A 20,566-nucleotide genomic window follows, 5' to 3' on the forward strand; every position below is an offset into this window, starting at 1 on the left:
CTCAATCAAGCCAAGCAACGAGTTACTCGCAAGTGACTCCTTTGAAGGCCTAATTTATCATTGCAAAGTTAAGACAACCTTTTTTCTTTTCCTCAACAATACCCTATTAACTCACTCTTGAATTTACAAGGGAAGAATTGAGCTCAACTCAAATTTGAATCAAAATTTGAGCTCAATTCGCTACTAAAACAACATTATTTTAGTTGATTCATATTAAATTTTTTTAAGTGCTCAAGCTTTACGAGCTGAAACCCTTAAAGTTTGAGCCCAAGCTTGTTTTAGGTTTACTTGAACTAAGTTTGAACTCAAACAAACTCGATTCAAATTTAACGTTAATATAAATAATATAATATTAATGCATTAATATCAACATGTTAAACACAAACTTTGCATATCTACTATTGTAAATTTAGAAAACACATTTACCTTCGAAGTTCGACAAAATAATATAGATCATTTAAATATTTTAAATAAAAAATAGAGTTAAATGAATTATTTAAACTGATAATATTATTAATTTATAAATATTTATCAATTTATCTAGTACAATATATTTTAAGTCTATGGATGAATTCTCACTGAATTTCTCTTAAGACAAGTTAAGTTTAGGTTGTTTTTTGCAACCTCGTTTTGAGGTCTAGATTATTGTTTTGTTTATAATACTTCTTATTTACCAAATAAAAAAATGAATTCAAATTAAACTAAATCAGCTCAAACCCTTCTTAACTCAAATTAACTAAATTTATGTTAAAGCTTCAACCTGACAACTTGGCTCAACCACTTTAGTTCAACACAATTATCTCTTTGATGATATTATTCATTATATTAACAATATTATTTAACCCTCTATTGGCACTGTTCAACCCACTAACAACACTACTTATTCGTCACCTTCCAAGGACCCTGTACACAGACTTGAACTAATATACAATATCATTAAAAGGTTGTCAGTTTATAAATATGTATAGGTTTATTCTTGAACTATTTATTTAAACAATTACATTTATTATATTTATTATTTCAATATCTCATCTTAAGTTGGCTCAACTCGTGTCAAACCAATCTCGACTCAACATTTATTTAGTCAAACTCAAACCTTCAAATCAAGCTCAAGAATGTTATTGGTCATCTCAACAAGCTAACAAAACCTCTAACAATTTAAAATATTACACTTTCATTTTTTAACTTTTATTCATTTACTTTGAATATAAAAAATAACTCGCATACAATAAGCTATTTGAATACCAATAATAATGTAATACTGTATAATTGAATGACTTTAAGGTAAAAATAAAATAACATTTAATCATATATTAATACATCATCATTTTTAATCACATAATGACATATCATCATTATTAGCTAAATTGATACTCATTTTAAAGTTTATGAGATATAAATATAATTTTTTTGAACTAAACTTTTCTATCTAAAGCTTGAGTTAAAAACTTTTCAACTCAACAAGTTCAAACTTTGTTCATTGAAACTTTATCTCAGACCAATCTCAAACTTCAAGCGAGCAAGAAATTAATAAATGGGCTTTCGTGGGCTTAACATGCTAAGTGCAAAATCAAGCCCTGATATCATAACTAGTACAGAGATGAATCCACGGGAACAAATTATTATACAGAGCCTGAAAGTTTGAATACCACAACCCTGGGAAGTAGAACAAATTTTAGTTAATAAAAACGTCACAAAAAAGTACATTGTTTAGCAGGCCCATGTACTTTGAATAGATCATCAACTAGGAAAAGTGTCGACATTGAGTTCACCGATCCCATTCTAATTCAAGTGATTCTGTGTTCACCTTTGATGAACTCCTGTTGCTAGCCACCGGCAGCTGATTAGTTAACCGATCCCAGCCCATGAGATGGGGCAATGCAAACTGCATAGAAAAATAAGAACGAGTTGGCGGAACTAAATAATGCCTAGACAAACATGAAGTGATGTGCACGTACACGTGACAATATTTTATATCATGTCAAGCCATAATTACAGCTATAAGCAGTTGAAGATTAATCAACACACTGAGTGAAATATTAAATACCAAAACAAACAATATAGGCTGATAAAAATTCCAGAAGTTGAGATCATACACTGCAAGCAGTCTTCATCACAGTGAATTCGGCAGTTGTCACAGGAACAGTGAAGCGTTCAGTAGTTTTCAAAAGGTTATTGACGACATCTGCAAAGCAATCGTATTGGTAATAATTACAATCCTATTACTGACTCCAAAATGGAAAGGGGAAGAGTGGTAGGCCTACCAATACTTTGAAACCCCTATTTGCAAGCTATATAATATTCCAAATTATCATCATACGAACAAGAATAAAATTCTTAAGCAGATCAACAAGAAGGAAACTTGATTTGATGGATACAAAATATAAGTTTACCCAAAGTATATATACAATACAACTTTTCAGAGGAAAAGAAATACAGTACTTGTTGAGAAAAAGATCCAATGAAGAAAGAAAATCATATAAATTCTTCCATTTTCCCCTTCTAAATTTCAATCTCAATTTGCTAAATGGGCAGTTCAATTGAATGTTAATTATTTAGGTTGCATCAAATCATATTTATTTCCTGTCTTTATGAACAAACTTAATGATAAGCAGGAAATATCTTCATAATTAAAAAATTGCTCATCCGTTTATTCGACTGAAAACATTGTTATTGAGACCATAGCATAACACCACAATCACATGAGGTAAACTAAACCATTACCACACAAATCCCCATATTATATTACGTGTTCCTATATAAAAGGAAAAAAACTCAAGTAAGACACAGTTAAAAACAAAAACTTGTGTAAGAGAAGAAAATGCAAATTTTTTAATTTCGTATCATCTGCTAGTTTGGACAGATAAGAGTGCTTACTCAGAGAAACAAAATAGCCACTGCCATCTGCATGTGCCTTAACTGATAAGGTCTTCCTCACTTGACCAGCATTGCTGCAGCAGGGATTGATAGTCAAAAACACTTGAGGCATTCAGAAATTAGAAAAAAACAATCAAACACTAATATTTTTTTAATCACAATGTTATTATTCTTCCTAAGTGAAAATTCAAACCATAAAGTCGTCCCAGAGATGAAATTGCCTCCCCTATTGCCTACCCAACAAAAATAAAATAATTTATGAGATAAAAATGACATAATAGAATATGAACCTCGATAACATTGAAGGATCATGGAAGAACTCAGAAGAATCTTTGGGACCCATGCTAATCAAAGACCCAACTTCTGTCGGTGACAAACCAAAACACTACAAAAAATCAAATAAAGCAGTTAGTGAGGCCACATTATGAGAGAAAACAAGAGAAAGAACTTGAATTAATAAACAAGAAAATCCTCAGTTATCACTTCTCGGTGCTATTATAGTTAAAAGGTACAAAAATCTATCTATAATTCATTTCAGTACAGAAGAGGTAGTTTGTGTGGCTCAAATATTGATTGATGAATGGATGTAATAAGATTTACAATGCAATTTTGAAAATTACCTGCCTCTTTGCCCAGTCATACTTGCGCTCACCACTAGCAGGCCAAAAAGTCAAGAGAATGACACCTTTGCGCTGAACTCTTAAATCCCCGGACTGCTAAACATGAATGATAAATGAAATGCATTGCGAAAACAGTAATGCGCATAAAATAACTTATAACAAAGAAAAAAATCAACCATACATCCAATTTAGAAAAAGTTGGAAGAATAGGATCAACAGAAAATGCAGCCTTGCCCTTGTAAATAGCATAAGGAGCATATACACGACCTGCAGAATTCCTTACAAAGTTTAAGGCACAGAAAAACAACGGATGGAAACATAGTCACTACTAACACTATGAAAAGTCTAAAATTTCTTAAACAATTCTCCAATGTTTCCTATTAAATCATTAAATACCTTTAGCATCAAAATTATGTCTTGCAGTTGACAAGCCAGCTAGGGATGAATAAGACTGTGACCATATAGCATCTCTTACATCATCAGCTTTCACAGCAAACCATTTATCAGAAGCCAGATTCCTGCTTCAGCAAAGAAAATCAATAGTAAATTTCAGAATGGTAGAAATGGATCACAAATCCGTATAAGACTTCATAGGATAGTGGCTGTTGTCACTCCCATATACAAGTGTAGCTATCTGTATTGCAACACACAAAATTAACAAGGAAATGTGCAAAACTAGACCATAGTATATTCCCTTTACATCACAAAGAATTAAAAAAAACTAGGCAAAAATCAAATTCGTAAAATAAGGAGGCTCCCTAAGTACTATATTTTGAACTTTGAGGTTACTCTGAGGTCATCAAAGGAAATGAATAGAACCATAGAACCTGTAACTTTCTTAACATCTACTTAAGGCTTCCAACAATCATGAATTAGGTTTATGCCATTAGCAATTAAAAGAAGGCAGCACTCTCACAAGCAGATATGATCAACTCTACAAAAAGAATCACTTCAAGTACGTGGCAACGTACCCACTTAGGATACCCGAAGAACCAGTTTATATATATATATATATATATATATATATATATATATATATATAAAAGGCTGTAGAAGTCTTAGCATTGAGTCCCAAATCTGTTTTTGAAAACATTTGAACTCAACACCGCAAATGTGTTTTTAAAAATGTCGTATTTATAAAATTTCTCGCATCCTTGATTTTGAAAATAAAAAAAAAAAAACTCATTTCATATCTATATCAAACAAATTCTCAAAGTGTTTTTAAATTTCTCTCTTCACTATCCCTCACTTTCTCTTTATATTCCCCGAAAAAAAGCCTGTTTGACTATGATAGACCAGTGAAGATCCTTAATAAGCGTCTAAACAAGCATCAAAATTATCAAATTTTTATTTTGTTCCAGCGAAATGCAATTATTTACTCCGAAAAATTTTTAAAACGAAATTAAATTTAAATTTTAATATCAATTTTTACATTTTCCAACCTATTTCCTACGGTTTCTCGGCAACCAAACAAGAAACAAAAACACTTTCTCGAGGAAAGAGGAAAAAGTTTCGTCGATTAGGCTATATTTCGAGGTTGAACGAAAGATACCTGGAGCGAAGCATAGAGCGAGAAAGATTCATCATTTTTAGAGAGAGAGGGGGCTAGGGTATTAGAGAGAGAGAGTACAACTCAGAGGTTTAGGAGCAGTGTCATATAAAGGAAAATTGGAAGGGACAAGGTGCACAGATACTCGGTGGAGTTGTGCCGAATAAGTGACACGTGCTGAGTGAGTTATCCTTTTTGGTTTTTAATTATTTAGAATTATCGATAAACGGAGGGAAAGGGAGTAATCTGCTATGTACCTTCCTATGTTTGGAAGATAATCAAGATCGTCAAATAATTTAATGTTTGTATTGATATTAGTTAGATGACAAAAATCTTGTTTTTTAAAACCAATCAGTTCAGAATGGGATCATTATGAATTCATCTTTAGTGCGGGAAATTGTACCAACAAAAAAGAAGCAAAATTAGAGGTGTGATTTCATGCATGGAATGAAAAATGAATGGAACTGATTTTGTAATAGTGTTTAAAAAGATGATTCAATCACATTACTCAAACACTTATGTCCAATATTACATTATAGAGGATTCCAATCAACAAATGATAGAATAAGTGTAAATGAATACAAGAGACTTTTCGGAAGAGTCTTTTCTAATCTTTTCTCAGATTTATGTACAATCTTTCATTTATATGACTAAGTTAAAGAAAATACCTAAAATAAAGAAAAATATCTAAAATATATGTTCGAAATCTTATTACATCAAATTTAGTGTTCTATAAGAAATTTGTCAAAGAGTCTTGCATTCTATGTTGAGTATGTGATATGAATAGATTCAGTGGTAGAAAGTAGTCAATTAACCTAACCCTAATCTAATGACTAAATAAACAAAGGGGTGAGAGTAGACCTGGCCACAGGCCGGTTTGGCCCGTAAACTGGACCAAAATCGGCCCAAAAAAACCTGGAACCGGAACCGACAAACCTGGAACTAGAATGAACCAGAACCGAAACCGGATTTTAGCGGTTCGGTTCCAATTTACATAATTTTGAACCGTGAACCACCGGTTCACACCCGGTTTATGAACCGACATGTAAACCGTTGATTTACTGTGTTGAACCAAAAAATTTTGAAATTTTTTTGAATTTTTTTAAAATTTTTTAAGCAGCCAACGGTTCCCTGCGCAAGGAACCGTTGGCTTGCAAAAGGGAAATTGTAGGGGACCAATTTTCAGAGAAATCCCCTGTAATTTTTAAAATCGCAATTCACCCCCCTATTTTTTAATTTTTTTAAAAAAATTTTCCTATATATATACTCATTCAAATTTCAATCTCTCCACTCTCTCACTCAATCTTCAAACTCTCATTCTCATTCTTTCAACTCTTAATACTCTCTCAATCTTTCAATTCAATCAAATTCTCTTAAATTTAATTAAATTCTTTCTTAATTTTTTATTAATTCCAATTTCTATTTTTATTATACAATTCATAATTAATTATAGAATTTATTTTTATAATTAATTTTATTTATTATTTTTTATTATCTTTCATAATTAATCATATAATTTATTTATATAATTAATTTTATTTATTTATTTATTATCTTTTATAATTAATCATATAATTTATTTATATAATTAATTTTATTTATTATCAAAAAATGACAAGTAGTGGAAATTCTTCCTGTAATAGGAGATTTGGTCAATATTCACATATATCAAATGTGAATAAAAATTAATTTATAGATAATTTTTCAACATAAGAAAATGAAAGTCAATATGAAGAGGTGGAGCAACAACAGATAGAGATGGAACAACACTCTCAAAAAATTCCTACATCCGATATTTTCAAGATTCATTTCAAAAAAATACAAAAAGAAGATGGTAATTTCGATGTTGCTTGCAATTATTATAGACAAATTTATAAATTCAAACAAGGAGGTGGATACGGGACATCCGACGATTTCGAACCGTCGGTTCCGAACCATGGATGAACTATCCTATTACGGTTTCGGTTCAGGGTCCTTATTTTTTTGAAACGTGAACTGACGGTTTCGAACCGAAACCGCTGGTTCATGAACCATGGCCAGGACTAGGTGAGAGAGAGGATGAAACTCTTTGGAAGTACAGAGAGAGAGAGAGAGAGATTTATTAAAAACCTATTAAAAATTACAATATTTACCTCTTATATACTTGAGTGGTAAAGTTTCACATTAGTCCCTTAGGTTTCATTAACAAGATACTAAACTATCACATTTACAAAGAATAACCTCTCGGTCTAGTAAGTTTTTAAGACTCCCAACCTCATCCATATATACTAACATCCCCCCTTAAGCTGGACTCTCTCCAAGTCTTATTACTATCTTCCATTAGTACTCTTTCACTATACCAAAGTGCACCTCAGTTCGTAAATTGGTAATTTGGGGAAACTCTAGGCAATGTCACTTCCAACTTTTCTTCAGAGTAGACATTAAGTCTATAGCAACATATGTTTATGCACAATCATCAAGGCACCATGGAATTCTACAGAAACCCCATAGACAAATGACTATTGAGCTTTGGCTAGCCTTACTCATGTTTTTGAAGAAGATATTGTGCATCTTAGAGAGACGATTTATCATACCTACACCCTATTCTAGAATTTAGGGTAATAACAGCTGAGTCATACTCAAAGTCTAGACTATCCAGAGTATGATTGAAGACTTCATCATCTATAATACTATGACCACTAGATAGTAGGATCTCAACATACTCCTTCATTTTTTTGAGGTACTCATTGATACTAATATAGTTCTTTTTGGTACTCTGAATTAGGTTCTTGACATGCAACAGTTGGGATTTGGACTTAGATAAGAACTCATTATCAAGGGTGACCAAAAGTTCATGAGCATGTTGACATTTGAAGATAACTCTAAGCATGCTTGTAGAAATAGAAGACAACAACCAACCCATTAGTTGTTTGTCAAACTTCTACTAGGGAGTGTACTCAAGATTGGATTTCTTTATGATAAGTTGGTTTTCAATTTGAAGTTGAATGTAAGGAGGGGGATAACTAGAGAAACTTAAGAGGTGGTTATCCAACCCATGGGCCGCAATTGTAAACAGCATATGAGATGTCCAAAAATTGAATTTGGTTCTATCAAGTTTGGGACTAATGGATTGAAGATGAAATGAGTAACTAAAGGATCCTAGGCTAGTAGGGTTGCCTTTAGCAGTAGAATTGGTAGTTTGGGTGGATGACTCCATGAGACAAGATTGGGGAGACATAAATGCTAGGACTAAAGAAATTTGAGAGAGGGTAAGGCATAAAGACTGCTCGAAAAACACCTTAATAGCTTGTTACTCCTCAGGTCATGTTCTCTGATACCATGTCGGGGAATATATTATGCCTATAAGGGGGCGTTTGGTTGGAAGATTGCAAGATTACCTTGGTAATCTATCTTTTATTTCCTTGTTTGGTTTGTCAGTAATAAAATATTACAGTAATCTTCTATTACCAATGCTGACGTGGCAAGTAATATAGGTGGTAATCTGATTACTACTTTTACCTTAGGTATTTAAAGATTACTGAGGTAATCTTGAGTTTATTATAATTATATTATTATTTATTAATTTTTTTAGATAAAAATAAATTTATTTTTAATTAATATGACAAATAATATAAAAAATATATAAAAATAATTATATTTAAGGGCATTTCAGTAAAATAATTTACTAGTAATCTTTTATTACCTTTAACCAAACACAATAATTATTTATACCTATCAAATTTTATCAAACATAGTAATCATTTATACCCAGTAATCTTTTAAACAATTTATCTTCAAGGTAATCTTTCTATTTTGGTAATAAAACATTACCCAAACCAAACGCCCCCTAAGTGTAAAGGTCGAGACCCATATTACACAAAACCAATTGACTTTTATTAAGGTTCAATCTCCTACACTTATATACCACTTACTTGTATTGTATTTATTAGATGTGAGACTTTAGTCTTCAACACCCTCCCTCAAGTGCAACTATCATAGGCTATTAGGTCTGTATTTGACTAAGTTTGTTTTTAGATGGATGTGTTGCCACTTGTATCTAGAAATACTTTAGGCTGTTAGGCCTGCTATTTGACTTGTGCTCTAATACCATGTAGAAACATGTAATACCCTCAGGTATATTCCAGGGGTAATTATGTCTTTTGACCCTGTTTTGAGATTTTTCTCATTTTAAATATATATATGTAGGGGTGTGCTTTATATATATATATATATATGCATAAATAAATAAATATATATATAAATGCAAAAAAGGGCAAAAAGGGAAAAGAGAAAAAGAGAAAGGGATAAGGCTTTAGATATAAAGAGAAAGAGAAGACTTTTCCATCATTTACATCTTCTCCCGTAAAAAAACTCCAGCAGCCTCCTTTCATGTTCTTTTCTTTGCTTTCTTGAAGCCAAAGGAAGAAGTTGAAGGAATATTAGAAGATAAAATAAGAAGAAAGGAAAAGGAAGCACTTGGAAGCTTTGGTAACCAAAGATCTCCTTCCTTCTTCTTTCATCTATTTTATATGCATGTTATGTGAATATGTTAGAGTGTTTTGGTATTGATTTAAAGTTGTCTTGATGATAAAGGAAGCAAAACAAAGAGGAGAAAACCAACTTGCAAAGGTTTGACTTGAAATAAGGTAAGGGGTACCCTCCTTGATATGTGATATGTTTTAGGGTTTTGGTTCCTTAGATCTATATTATATATGTTGATTTTGATGTTGAGGAATGTTGTTTTGCCATTTGGGATGTCTATGCATGTGATTTTGTTCATGGCAGAAAGTTACAGAATATTTACAGTTTTTGCCACTGAGTTCGTCCCATGTTTTGGCTGTCTTATTGAATGAATTATGAGTGCTATTATATCTTGTTGGAAAGATCTTTGAATCCTCTTTCCAATGATATATAGCTTGTATGAATTAGAGATCATTTGGACTGTTAAAGATTGTATAAACCGAAAGGACTGTTTTACTAAAGAAAAACAGGGGAGGCAGTTTTTGCCACTGAATTTATCTGCTGTTTTGACTGCCTGATTGAATGAATTATGAGTGCTATTATAGCTTGTTGGAAAGATCTTTGAATCTTCTTTTCAACGATATATAGTTTGTATGAATTAGAAACCATTTGGGCTGTTAAATTGTATAAAAAGTATGCCGCCCTGCTAAATGTCTGTTCTGTGAACAGTATTTCGTAATTTTATCACTGAGTTTAGCTCACGTTTTGACTGCCTTATCTATTGAATTATGAGTGCTATTATAGGTCGTTGGAAAGATCTTTGAATCTTCTTTTCAACGATATATAGCTTGTATGAGTTAGAAACCGTTTGGGATGTTAAATTGTATGAAAAAGAAGGTTGCCCTGTTAAATGACTGTTCTGTGAACAGTGTTTCGCAATTCTGGGCAGGAAAGAAAGAAAGAAAGAAAGAAAAGGAAGAAGAAAGGAAAGAAAGGAAAGAAAAGAAGGAAAGAAAAAGAAAGAAAAAATAAGAAAAAGAATTTGGGACTCAAGATTTAGGGGTCGTCCTAAGAGTAATGTCTGGTGAGTTATGAATAAAATTAAATGGAAGCAAATTTAGTAAAATATAAGACCCGTATGTATGCTATAAACTATGAGGGGGCACTTTACACTACACCGCCCGCAGTAGGGCACGTCCGCAGTAGGACACGTCCGTAGTAGGACATAGACCCCTAGTAGGGTCTGCTCGCAGTAGAGCATGCTCGCAGCAGAGCTCAATTCAGATTCAGAAACAGTGTAGTGAAAGAAAAAAAAGAGCTTGAGCTTAGAAAAGTGCCAAATCCCTATAGTTAGCTTCCAGAAAGTATTAAATAGACACCAGATGGGACAAAGTATGACCCAAATAGTAAAGAGTGAACTAAATTACCCCTTCAATCTCTTATAGAGATTAGGATGTGAGGTTGAGTCCCAAAAGTGAGTTAGAACAGGAAAAAGGGATAGTTTACTTAATTTTTCCCCTTACTGAGTGTTCTTATCACTCACTCCCTTTTCTTTCCTGATTGCAGGTACAGGTGATCGAGGTAGCTGCGAGGCAGGGTCAGGTCAGCGTAGGTAGATCCGGCTGGAACAGGTTATCTCTGGTTTATATTACATGCATACAGTGGCATGTTTTTATCGACTTTTGACTTTTTGAGATTATGGTACAGTTGCATATGATTACTCCTTGTTTTCAGATGCTTTCAGATGAGTTTTCATATGAGTATATACATCTTTTGTTCGCTTCCAGATTTTCAGTTTTCTTAGAATACTTTCTAAACACTTTTAATGATGCATTTATTTTAAAGTATTTTAAAAAAAAAGAAAAAAAAATGATGCTACGAATATTAATTCGTAACATTTCTCCTTCGATGGATAGTACTTCTAGGGAGGGATGTTACAAAACACAATTGAATATGTGATGAATAGATTTAGTGATAAAAAATAATCAATTAACCTAACCTTAATCTAAAGGCTAAATACACGAAGGGGTGAGAGAGAGAGATTATTTTATTAAAAACCTATTAAAAATTACAATAGTTGCCACTTATATACTTTAGTGGTAAAGTTTCATATTAGTCCTTCAGGTTTCATTAACAAGAGAATAAGCTATCACATTTGCAAAGAATAACCTCTCAATCCAATAAGTTTTTAAAACTCGCAACCTCATCCATATATACTAAGATGGGTATAAGGGAGAACGAAGATCTCTGATAGCATACAACTTCTAATGAAGACTTATATATAGTATGTATAAAGTGGGTTAATGAATATGATTACCTTCTTTTTTCTATGGTTCCAATGTCAAATATTTTCTTTAATTTAAAGGTTAAGGTTGGAAAATCTCCTTTATTGAGTGAGCAAAAGAGACTAGTCTAGGATGAATAGCACGCATGTGGGCTTGAAGTCAAAGAAAGAAGCTTGGAGTGGACCTTAGTTCTATGGTAGCTGTTTATCCAGGAATAAGGCTAAATAAAAAGGCAAATCTATTTTTGTAACACCCTATTCCAAAAGTACTATCATATAGAAGAAGATGTCACTAAATAGGTCATTTGAGCATGCATACATTTGTAAACTATAAATAAATCATATAAAACTTGAATAAAACATTATTCATAAATCAGGTTAAAGTTACAAAAAAACCCTTTTTAAAAACATAATAGTTGGAAGCGTCACAAAAGTTATCTTCAACATAAAAACAATATCAACATAATATGTGTAGCAAAAACCTAAAGACAAACTGTAACACTCACAAGTAAGTCTAAAGGCATTTTAATTTTTTCCCTTACTTTAATTAAGTTTATTAATATTTCCAGAAGGATGCATGCTTGTGTAGGTGAGTATACACGACTATGCATTATCACAAAGTTTGAATTTAAAATAAGATAAAAATTGCGGCAAAATGGGATGATGCCTTAGGTTGGCATCACAACACACGCCCATGTATAGTAGTTTACACACCTCTGTGTCACGTCTAGGAGGCAAAATAAAAAGAGGTGTTTAACCTAATTTCTCATTCTCTATTAACTCCAACCGCATGAACTAAGAGGGGAGAGAGAGTTGAGACTTAGGACACTAGAAAAGATCCACCGATTGTCAGAATTCTTGTAGCCACACAAAGAGTTTGCTTTAACACTAAAAGACAAGTAAGTTGGTGCTTCTTTTGACTAAACCAAGTATGATTTTGATGAGTTCATGCTTTGTGCTTAAAAATTATAATGTTTGGATAGTTCCTGTGTAGGATTTTAAGGCATCATTTTTTGGCAGTACAACAGAATTAAAAATTTTAAAAATTATTAAAGATCTTAAAACCCATCCAGGATACATGTTTTAATGCATAGATTCATGAATAAGTTAAACACATATAGGGTGTTTAGAAATTATACCTGCGTTGTTGGCTCCTCTAAGACTTTATATAGCTATGTAAAGATCGTTATCCAACCTTTTTGAGATAGTGCTCTAGTATCCATGTAGAGCACGAATAAAAGGCACCAAGAAAGAAGACTACTAGGGCTTCTATTGAAAGGTCACGACAATGGAAGTTTGTGTCAACAAGGTTCTTGGCATGAAGATCTATGTTTAGGATGTATGTGTTTTCTTGTTGTAAAACTTTTACTCAAACTAAACACCTTTATTTATAAGATATGCATGAATCCTAAGTTACTTAGGATTCTAACTACTTAGGTAATAAGGTGTCCAAGAGTTCATATTAAATTAAAACTCTTAATTTATTAAAAGTTTTAATGTATAGGAATCCTAATGAAATTAGAATTCCAACTCAACCTAAATTTTCTATCAAACAAAGACTCTAAAGAATCTTTATTTAACTAAAACACCTTACCCACGAGTTAACTCAACCAATTGACTCGCATCCATCAGTTAGCCTTGCTTGGTTGGACTCTTAAGTGGGTCCAGTCAAAACCATGTAGTGCATTTGCACAATGTCACATGACACTATACACACCAAATAATTCCAATTAAAACACATCTATACATTTCTCTCTTTTAATGATCCCAAGATTGTCGTCAAATGATTGTTGCCTCTTGGTTAGTATCAACCCCTTAATGCGTGTGACTTTCAAGCTTTTCATCGAACTAGTAGTATCTAAATTCGAGTCAAATTTAAACACAAACCAAGATTAGTCTCTAATATATCTTTCTCCTCCATTTTGAAACCCAAAACATATATTTATAATAGAAACTGACCACTGGATTGAGTACAAGTGTCCTAATCCTAATAGAGACACATGAGTCTGTCCCTTTGATATTCCACCCCTCATGGACACATTTCTATTTTTATTTTTTTGTTATGGCCTTCTATACCCTTATTAGAGCAATAGTCTCATTTAATAAAAGAAGTTATATCTGCACTCAAATATGATCAAATTCCATATTTAGCCTAATAAGAAAGTCGTAGATTCAATCCTTCTCAAAAAAATTTATTAGGACAGATGCATCATCATTGCACATTTTTTTGTATATTTTGATATAGATCTATCCCCTGCCTCAACCCCTTCAATAATTTGCATACTCTGTGACAGTACAAGTACCTTGTTTTGTGCTTGACATCTTTGTTTTGATCTTATAAATTTATACAACATCATTTACCTTTGAATAAGTCTCATGAATGCAATCCCAAAATTCCTTGGTTGTGTCAAGAAACATAAAGATGTCTTTGGACTTTGGATCCCTGTTGTTCCACAACCAAGACATCATCATTGAATCCTCTTTATCCCATGCCTTGAATTTAGGGTCCTTTGGATCTAGTCTAGTCCCACTCAAATAATTCAGTTTGCCCCTTTTAAGAAAGTACGAACCAATTGAGACTATTTTAAATAATTTTTATCATACAGTTGATATACAACCTGGATGTTTGGCAAATCACCCATAGAATGATTTGGTGTCTGTTTTGTTATGTTTTTTTCATATACACTTATTACTTCAGTAGTTTCTGACATCCTCTATGAAGAGAATATAATGGAAGGAATGAAAAAAAATTAATGGATTTCTAGAGCAACATAGACCAATCAAAAGAAAAAAGAAGGAATCCTAGAGAGCCGAAGGCTATGATACCATGACAACTTTAAGAGACAATTTTTTTTATGATATTATTCCTTGAAAAAAATGGCAAGAGTATACAACATATATATACATAGCTAATTACAAAACTAGGAAAGTAAGAAACCAGTCAACTACTGCAATTTAGGAATAAACAGATTCCTATAAATCACAAATATAGAGGCTACCAAATCTCCTATAAATTAGGAATATGCAGGCTACCAAATCTCCTAAATATATTCTAATCATACAACTGTGCACAGTTAAACACCTATAAAAAATGACAGTTTCCTAAAGATTTGAATTAATGAAATCTGTGTTATGGAGAAAGGAGAGTGATGTTGGGATATGTCCTGTGTATGAAAGAAATGTTTCACTCTTTATGAATCTCACATTCATTGTTGGCAAATGAGGTTCCATGGTTTTAATCATTTTTTCATTTCAGGAAATTGATCAACCTAAACTGATTCCGCATATAGCTGAAGCCAGCTCCTTAAAGTATCCGTATGAAGTCCTTTTCCAGAGCTTACACAAGCTGCTTATGGATACTGCAACTTCTGAGTACTTTTCTGCTCTTCTTCTTGATTTTGTTTGCTAGATGCAAGTGAATGTCAATTCTCTTGTTTATTTTTCACTCTTTCCTTCACTAATTCCGCAGGTATCTTTTCTGTGATGAGTTTTCTGGGGAAGAATCCATATTTTATGAACTTTTCGCAGGTAAAATTTTATAAATAATTAGATTGAGATATGCACCAGAAGTGGTTGAACCTAAGAACACTCTAGTTTCCCCCGCACCCAAAAAAACAAAAAAACAAAAAAAGAAAAAAACACAGAGGGAGAGAAAAGTATTATTGAAATGCAATTGATACTGATTTGTTTGCCTTTGATAACCCATTGTACTAAAAGGATTTTTATTCACATTTATTAAGAAATCCAAGGGTTGGGCATAGTGGTAAAATTCCTTAATATCTGAAGCTGTAAATCATTTATATCACTGATGGACTGAGGACATAATCTCTGCCTCGTAGAGTGGAAATGGAAGTGGGCATACTGATTTGGAAATATTTTTTTTTTCTTTTTTGTAAGAGATATTATAATAGCTTCTCATATCATCTTTGATATCATCAGGCCCATTTGTTGTCATTGATGAGCACCTCAACTCAATACTACCGAATTGTTATGATGCTATTGGGTTAATGCTTATGATTCGTATAATACACCAGCACCGGTTGATTTACAAGCTCTTCTGATTGCATTATTCATGTGTTAATAGAGTTTTTTATCCAACTTTCTAATTGTTGAAGAGTCAGCATATTTTTGCAGTGTCCCTTTTCAAATGTGCACTTTTAGGATAGAGCCAGTGGAGTTGTCTTTGCAGTGTCCTTTTCCAAATGTGCACTTTTTCAAACTTGTCTCTAATGTTTTTTTTTCTTTATCATTTTCTGTTACAGCTCATCATGTCTCGGCGCCGGATCCCATGCTTGGATTTATATTTAGACAAGGTCTGTAATGTTCCATACCTTCCTTAAATGCAAAAGTTATCCCATCATAGACTAATTTTTTTACTGAATATTAGCAGGTCAATATTTTGCTGTGGCCTCGTTTTAAGATGGTTTTTGACTTGCATCTTGGTAGTTTGCGTAATGCAAATGTGAGAACATTGTGGGAGGATGACATTCATCCTCATTATGTAATGAGGCGTTATGCTGAATTTTCAGCATCTCTTATTCACCTCAATGTTGAATATGGAGATGGCCAGGTGAGATGCTTTGGAGAAACTTAACTCAGAAACTGTTAGCTTGTTCGATTGATTCAATAAGAGTACTTAAATATATGCTGCCTTCTGAATCTACAGCTTGAATTGAATATGGAACGGTTGAGAATGGCTGTTGATGAGTTGCTTATGAAGCTGGCAAAAATGCTTCCAAGACCAAAATTACAGATTGTGTTTTTGATAAATAACTATGATATGACAATTGCTGTACTGAAGGTGAGCATTATGATAATTCATTCTGCATAGTTCAAAATTTTCCCATGCACAGGGGTGGAGATCCTGCAGGTTGCAATTTTGTAGAATTTTCTTGACTTAGGTTGTCATACCTTTTATAAGGAATGCATTTGCTTCCGTCATGCAGAAACATTAATATTATTATGCCTTCAGCGGCTCTCTGATTTTAATTAAATGGTCGTTTGGATGCCAGGAAGCTAGCCCTGAAGGTGGAAAAATTTAAATGCACTTTGAGGAATCGTTGAAGAGCAACACAGCTTTATTTGTGGTGAGCAACCGCTAACTGGAAGTTTCTAGATTTTTCTTGTATGCAAAATTAAATTTTATTGTTGATAATGAAATTGAATAATGGCATGTAAGCATTGACCGGAAGTTTTCTATTTCACTGCTTGTGTTCACAACTAGAACATAAATCAAAGCAAAAGGAGCGGAACCGTCTGTTGTTAACTTGAAGCTTTTGGGCAACAATTATACTTGATAAGTAGAATACAATGGTTGTATGAAACCTGCATTTAAAGAGTTGTGATAACAATTGCATACCTCCTGGTTAAGAGCCTCTTGTTGCAGTGGCAAAAAGTGTTGTTATCATATTGAGTGTAATTTCATAATGTTGTGTGGTGCCGTTGAAGGGAAGAATAAGAATTGTTTTTTTTTGGAAAGAGGGGATGGGGGTTGTTGGGGGATGAAATGATCAGTTGTCTTCATCATATATGTCATTAATTTCTTATGCCTCTCTCGAGAATTCATTTCCCAGTTTGCCTTAGTGTGATTTCCTTTATCTGCAGGAACAACTGCTTCTAGAGCATTTTAGCAATTTAATCAAGTTTGTGAAGACTCAAGCCTGTAAGTTCTAATCCATTTGTTATACTGACACGGTCATGGTTGTAATCTTTTGGAAATAATCTTATTGGCACGTTCTCTTTTCAGCGGAGGACCCAAGTTCTAGTTCAGACAAACCCATAACTGTCGCTGAAGTTGAACCACTCATCAAGGACTTTGCGAGCAGATGGAAAGCTGCAATCGAGCTGATGCACAAAGACGTCATCACTTCTTTCAGCAACTTCTTGTGCGGTATGGAGATCTTGAGGGCTGCGTGGACCCAGCTGCTGCTATATTACACCAGACTCTCTGACTGCATAAAGAGGATAGTTGGTGGATCTGCACTGAACAAGGATCTCGTCTCCACATCATCAATCATGTACGAAATCAAGAAATACTCGGGACGTTCTAAAATCACCATCATCAAGCAAAACCAAAGCACTCCTCAGAGACTAACCTGATTTTAGATCAATGGAGGAGTTCTTTTCAAAGAAACACCAAGTTCCTTGCAGCCAGTCGTTGAACCGACAGAGAGTGCCGATCATAAATTTATAAAAGAAAGTGTACTTTGAAAAACACAGAAATGAAGTTTGAAAGTAGTAAAAAAATTTGATGGATTTTGGTAATCTATTGCAATATACGGGAGACTGGGGAGGGAAATTAAATAATTACCCCTTTTTTTGGGGCACTATAAAAGTTACCCCAAATTTTGGGTTTAAGCAAAAATACCCTTATATTAAAGTATTTAAACAAAAATGACCCAAATATCCCCTTAAATATCAAAACTACCATTTTTAATTAAATTATTATTTTTTAAGGATAATAAACAAATTTACCCTTAATGTTGGGGTTTAAACCAAAATACCCTTAATTTAAGGCTTTTAAACAAAAATGTCCCAAAATAATATTAAAACTATCCTTTATTTATTTCTATATAAACCACATATCTTTCTTCATTTTTAACATATCTGAGAGAGATTTTTAAAAAGAGAAAAGAAGTTTGTGTTCAGAATTTTGGACGAGAAGAGAAAAGTTTATCATTTCGAGATATTTATTCCTGTTATTACTTCAATCGTTATTATTTTATTAATAATTCAATTATATGTGATATTTTATATAATAAATTATAGTTGTGTGTAATAAGTAAAATAATAAAAATTAGACAGACTATGTTGTAAATATTATAGTAGTATAAGATAAAATGATATTACTTCAATCGTTATTATTTTATTAATAATATAATTATATGTGATATTTTATATAATAAAATATAGTTATGTGTAATAAGTAAAATAATAAAAATTGTAAATATTATAGTAGTATAGGATAAAATGATATTTGTTAATAAAGGGTGTTAGAGGATAGTTTTGAATAGATAATATATTAGAAGGTAAAATGATATTTTACAATGAAGGGTGTTAGAGATATGTTAGATAAGATTTAGGAAAACCTGATATTATAAAATGTAAAGGTAAAGTGATATTTCCACAAATTAGTATAACATTAATTAAAATATTTAAATAGTCACAATATATAATTGAATTATGGAATATGTATGATTGTGCAATAGACATCTGTAAATAGTATTTTCAGTCATATTATTTATGTTGATTATATATTTTATTGTAGGATTAATCTAAATGGCTAGATATACTTCAATTAGATATAGGGGAAATGGATAGAAAATGGTGACAATGTTATAAAATATATTGGAGGTAATAAGAAATTGATTAAAATTCCAAAACACACATCATTCGAAGAATTAATCCAAATAGTGACAACAAGTGTAATATAGATTGAAGGATATTTAACATTCAATTAAGCATGAAACCAAAGCATCTCGATGACGACATTTCGGTAGAAGTTTCGAATGATGAAGATGTTGAGGTTCTTAACGGTCTATCTAATCTCTTCAAAGAGTGTGTTCCATTTTTTGTTATAACTACAATTAATGATGATAGTTATGAGGCTCAACAAGTAGATGAAGATTTACAAGGTAGTGAGCCAAGTAGTTATCCAGAAAATCAAACTATTGGTATAGAAGAGATTCAAAATATCGAGATCAATCCAAAACAATAATTTTTAGAGGAAGATCTTGCATATATAAATGAAGTTGATGTTGATGCATTGTATCGTGCAGAAGAATTTCTTAATGGCTACGAAGAAACTTTTCCAGAGTGGAGTGAATTTGATGGAAAGGTTGTACATGATATTCCAATCGAGGAATCAGAGGTTGAAGAGAAGGCCTACATTAATAAAGATATCGGAGGTACAAGTAGTTTTTTGAAAACAAATCCTACTAGTGGGAATGTTCGTACTGATGCATTTTATTGGTTACCACCTTTTCCTGATCAACCATCTATATCCCGAAGCTCAAAAGTATCGATCGATAGTGATTCTCCAAAAGTTGGTACATTATTACCAAGTAAACAACATGTCATTAATGCGATATATCAAGACGCGCTTCGTAGGGGATATCAATTTTTAGTGAACAAATCAGACACGTTTAGATGGGTGGTTAAATGTCGTAACGAAGAATGTAAATGGCGTGCACGGGCAGTTAGGGTGGGAGAAAGTGATAGTTTTGAATTACGTCATTTGGATAGTTGTCACACATGTTGCAGAGATCAGATATTAACTTATGGTAGGCAAGCAGGTGCCCGAGCTTTAAGAAAAATTTTGAAGACCAAATTCATATTAGTTGATCATGTTTATCGAACAAAGGAGATCATTGCTGATATCGCTGACCAATATAAAATTGATATATCATATGCACAAGCATGGTGGGCGAGAAATTGGGCGCTTCAATCATTGAAGGGGACACCAGAAGAGTCGTTTATGTTGCTGCCAGAGTATTGCTTCAATTTAGAACATTGTAATCTAGGAACTGTGACACATACACTAATGGATGAGCATGATTGATTTAAATACTTTTACATGGCATTCGGTTGTAGTATCCATGCATTCCAGCAACATATTCGACTAGTTATTTGTATTAATGCTGCGTTCTTAAAGAGTAGATATCTGGGTAAACTATTTATTGTTGTTGAATTTGATGGGAATAATTAGATATATCCACTTGCTTTGGGGATTGGTCATAGGGAAGATTATGACACATGGTGTTGGTTTTAACAAAGTTGAGGGATTATATTGGTGAG

The 20,566-nt window shown here is 32.7% G+C and overlaps 1 protein-coding gene and 1 pseudogene across 3 annotated transcripts; one reads left to right on the forward strand and one right to left on the reverse strand.

The window, feature by feature from the left end:
- Positions 1–1,527: 1,527 nt before the first annotated feature.
- LOC123228915 (single-stranded DNA-binding protein WHY2, mitochondrial) lies at positions 1,528–5,203 on the reverse strand. Of its 3 annotated transcripts, XM_044654411.1 has the most exons (9): positions 5,050–5,203; positions 3,894–4,015; positions 3,679–3,764; positions 3,498–3,593; positions 3,168–3,262; positions 2,878–2,951; positions 2,097–2,185; positions 1,745–1,885; positions 1,528–1,656 (listed from the first exon to the last, which is right to left on the reverse strand). In XM_044654411.1, the coding sequence occupies exons 1-8, from the start codon at positions 5,082–5,084 to the stop codon at positions 1,769–1,771; spliced, it is 714 nt and encodes a 237-aa protein (XP_044510346.1). In that variant the 5' UTR covers positions 5,085–5,203; the 3' UTR covers positions 1,528–1,656; positions 1,745–1,768. The 3 variants fall into 3 exon arrangements, with proteins under 3 accessions (XP_044510346.1, XP_044510347.1, XP_044510345.1); XM_044654412.1 differs by having other exon boundaries at positions 1,528–1,885; positions 3,498–3,590; XM_044654410.1 differs by having other exon boundaries at positions 1,528–1,885.
- Positions 5,204–14,929: 9,726 nt separating this feature from the next.
- On the forward strand, positions 14,930–17,957 carry LOC123228793 (annotated as a pseudogene).
- The last annotated feature ends 2,609 nt before the right edge of the window (positions 17,958–20,566 follow it).

This window comes from Mangifera indica, chromosome 11 (genome assembly GCF_011075055.1).
Source record: "Mangifera indica cultivar Alphonso chromosome 11, CATAS_Mindica_2.1, whole genome shotgun sequence".
NCBI classification, from domain to species: Eukaryota; Viridiplantae; Streptophyta; class Magnoliopsida; order Sapindales; family Anacardiaceae; genus Mangifera; species Mangifera indica.

Bases quoted from the DNA above. Each gene is read 5' to 3' on its own strand.
- LOC123228915 (XM_044654411.1), bottom strand. From the start codon at position 5,084: ATGATGAATCTTTCTCGCTCTATGCTTCGCTCCAG. The intron at 3,765-3,893 runs GTATTTAATGAT...GGAATTCTGCAG, and splicing joins ACATAATTTTGATGCTAAAG to GTCGTGTATATGCTCCTTAT. The intron at 3,594-3,678 runs GTATGGTTGATT...ATTCATGTTTAG, and splicing joins CAACTTTTTCTAAATTGGAT to CAGTCCGGGGATTTAAGAGT.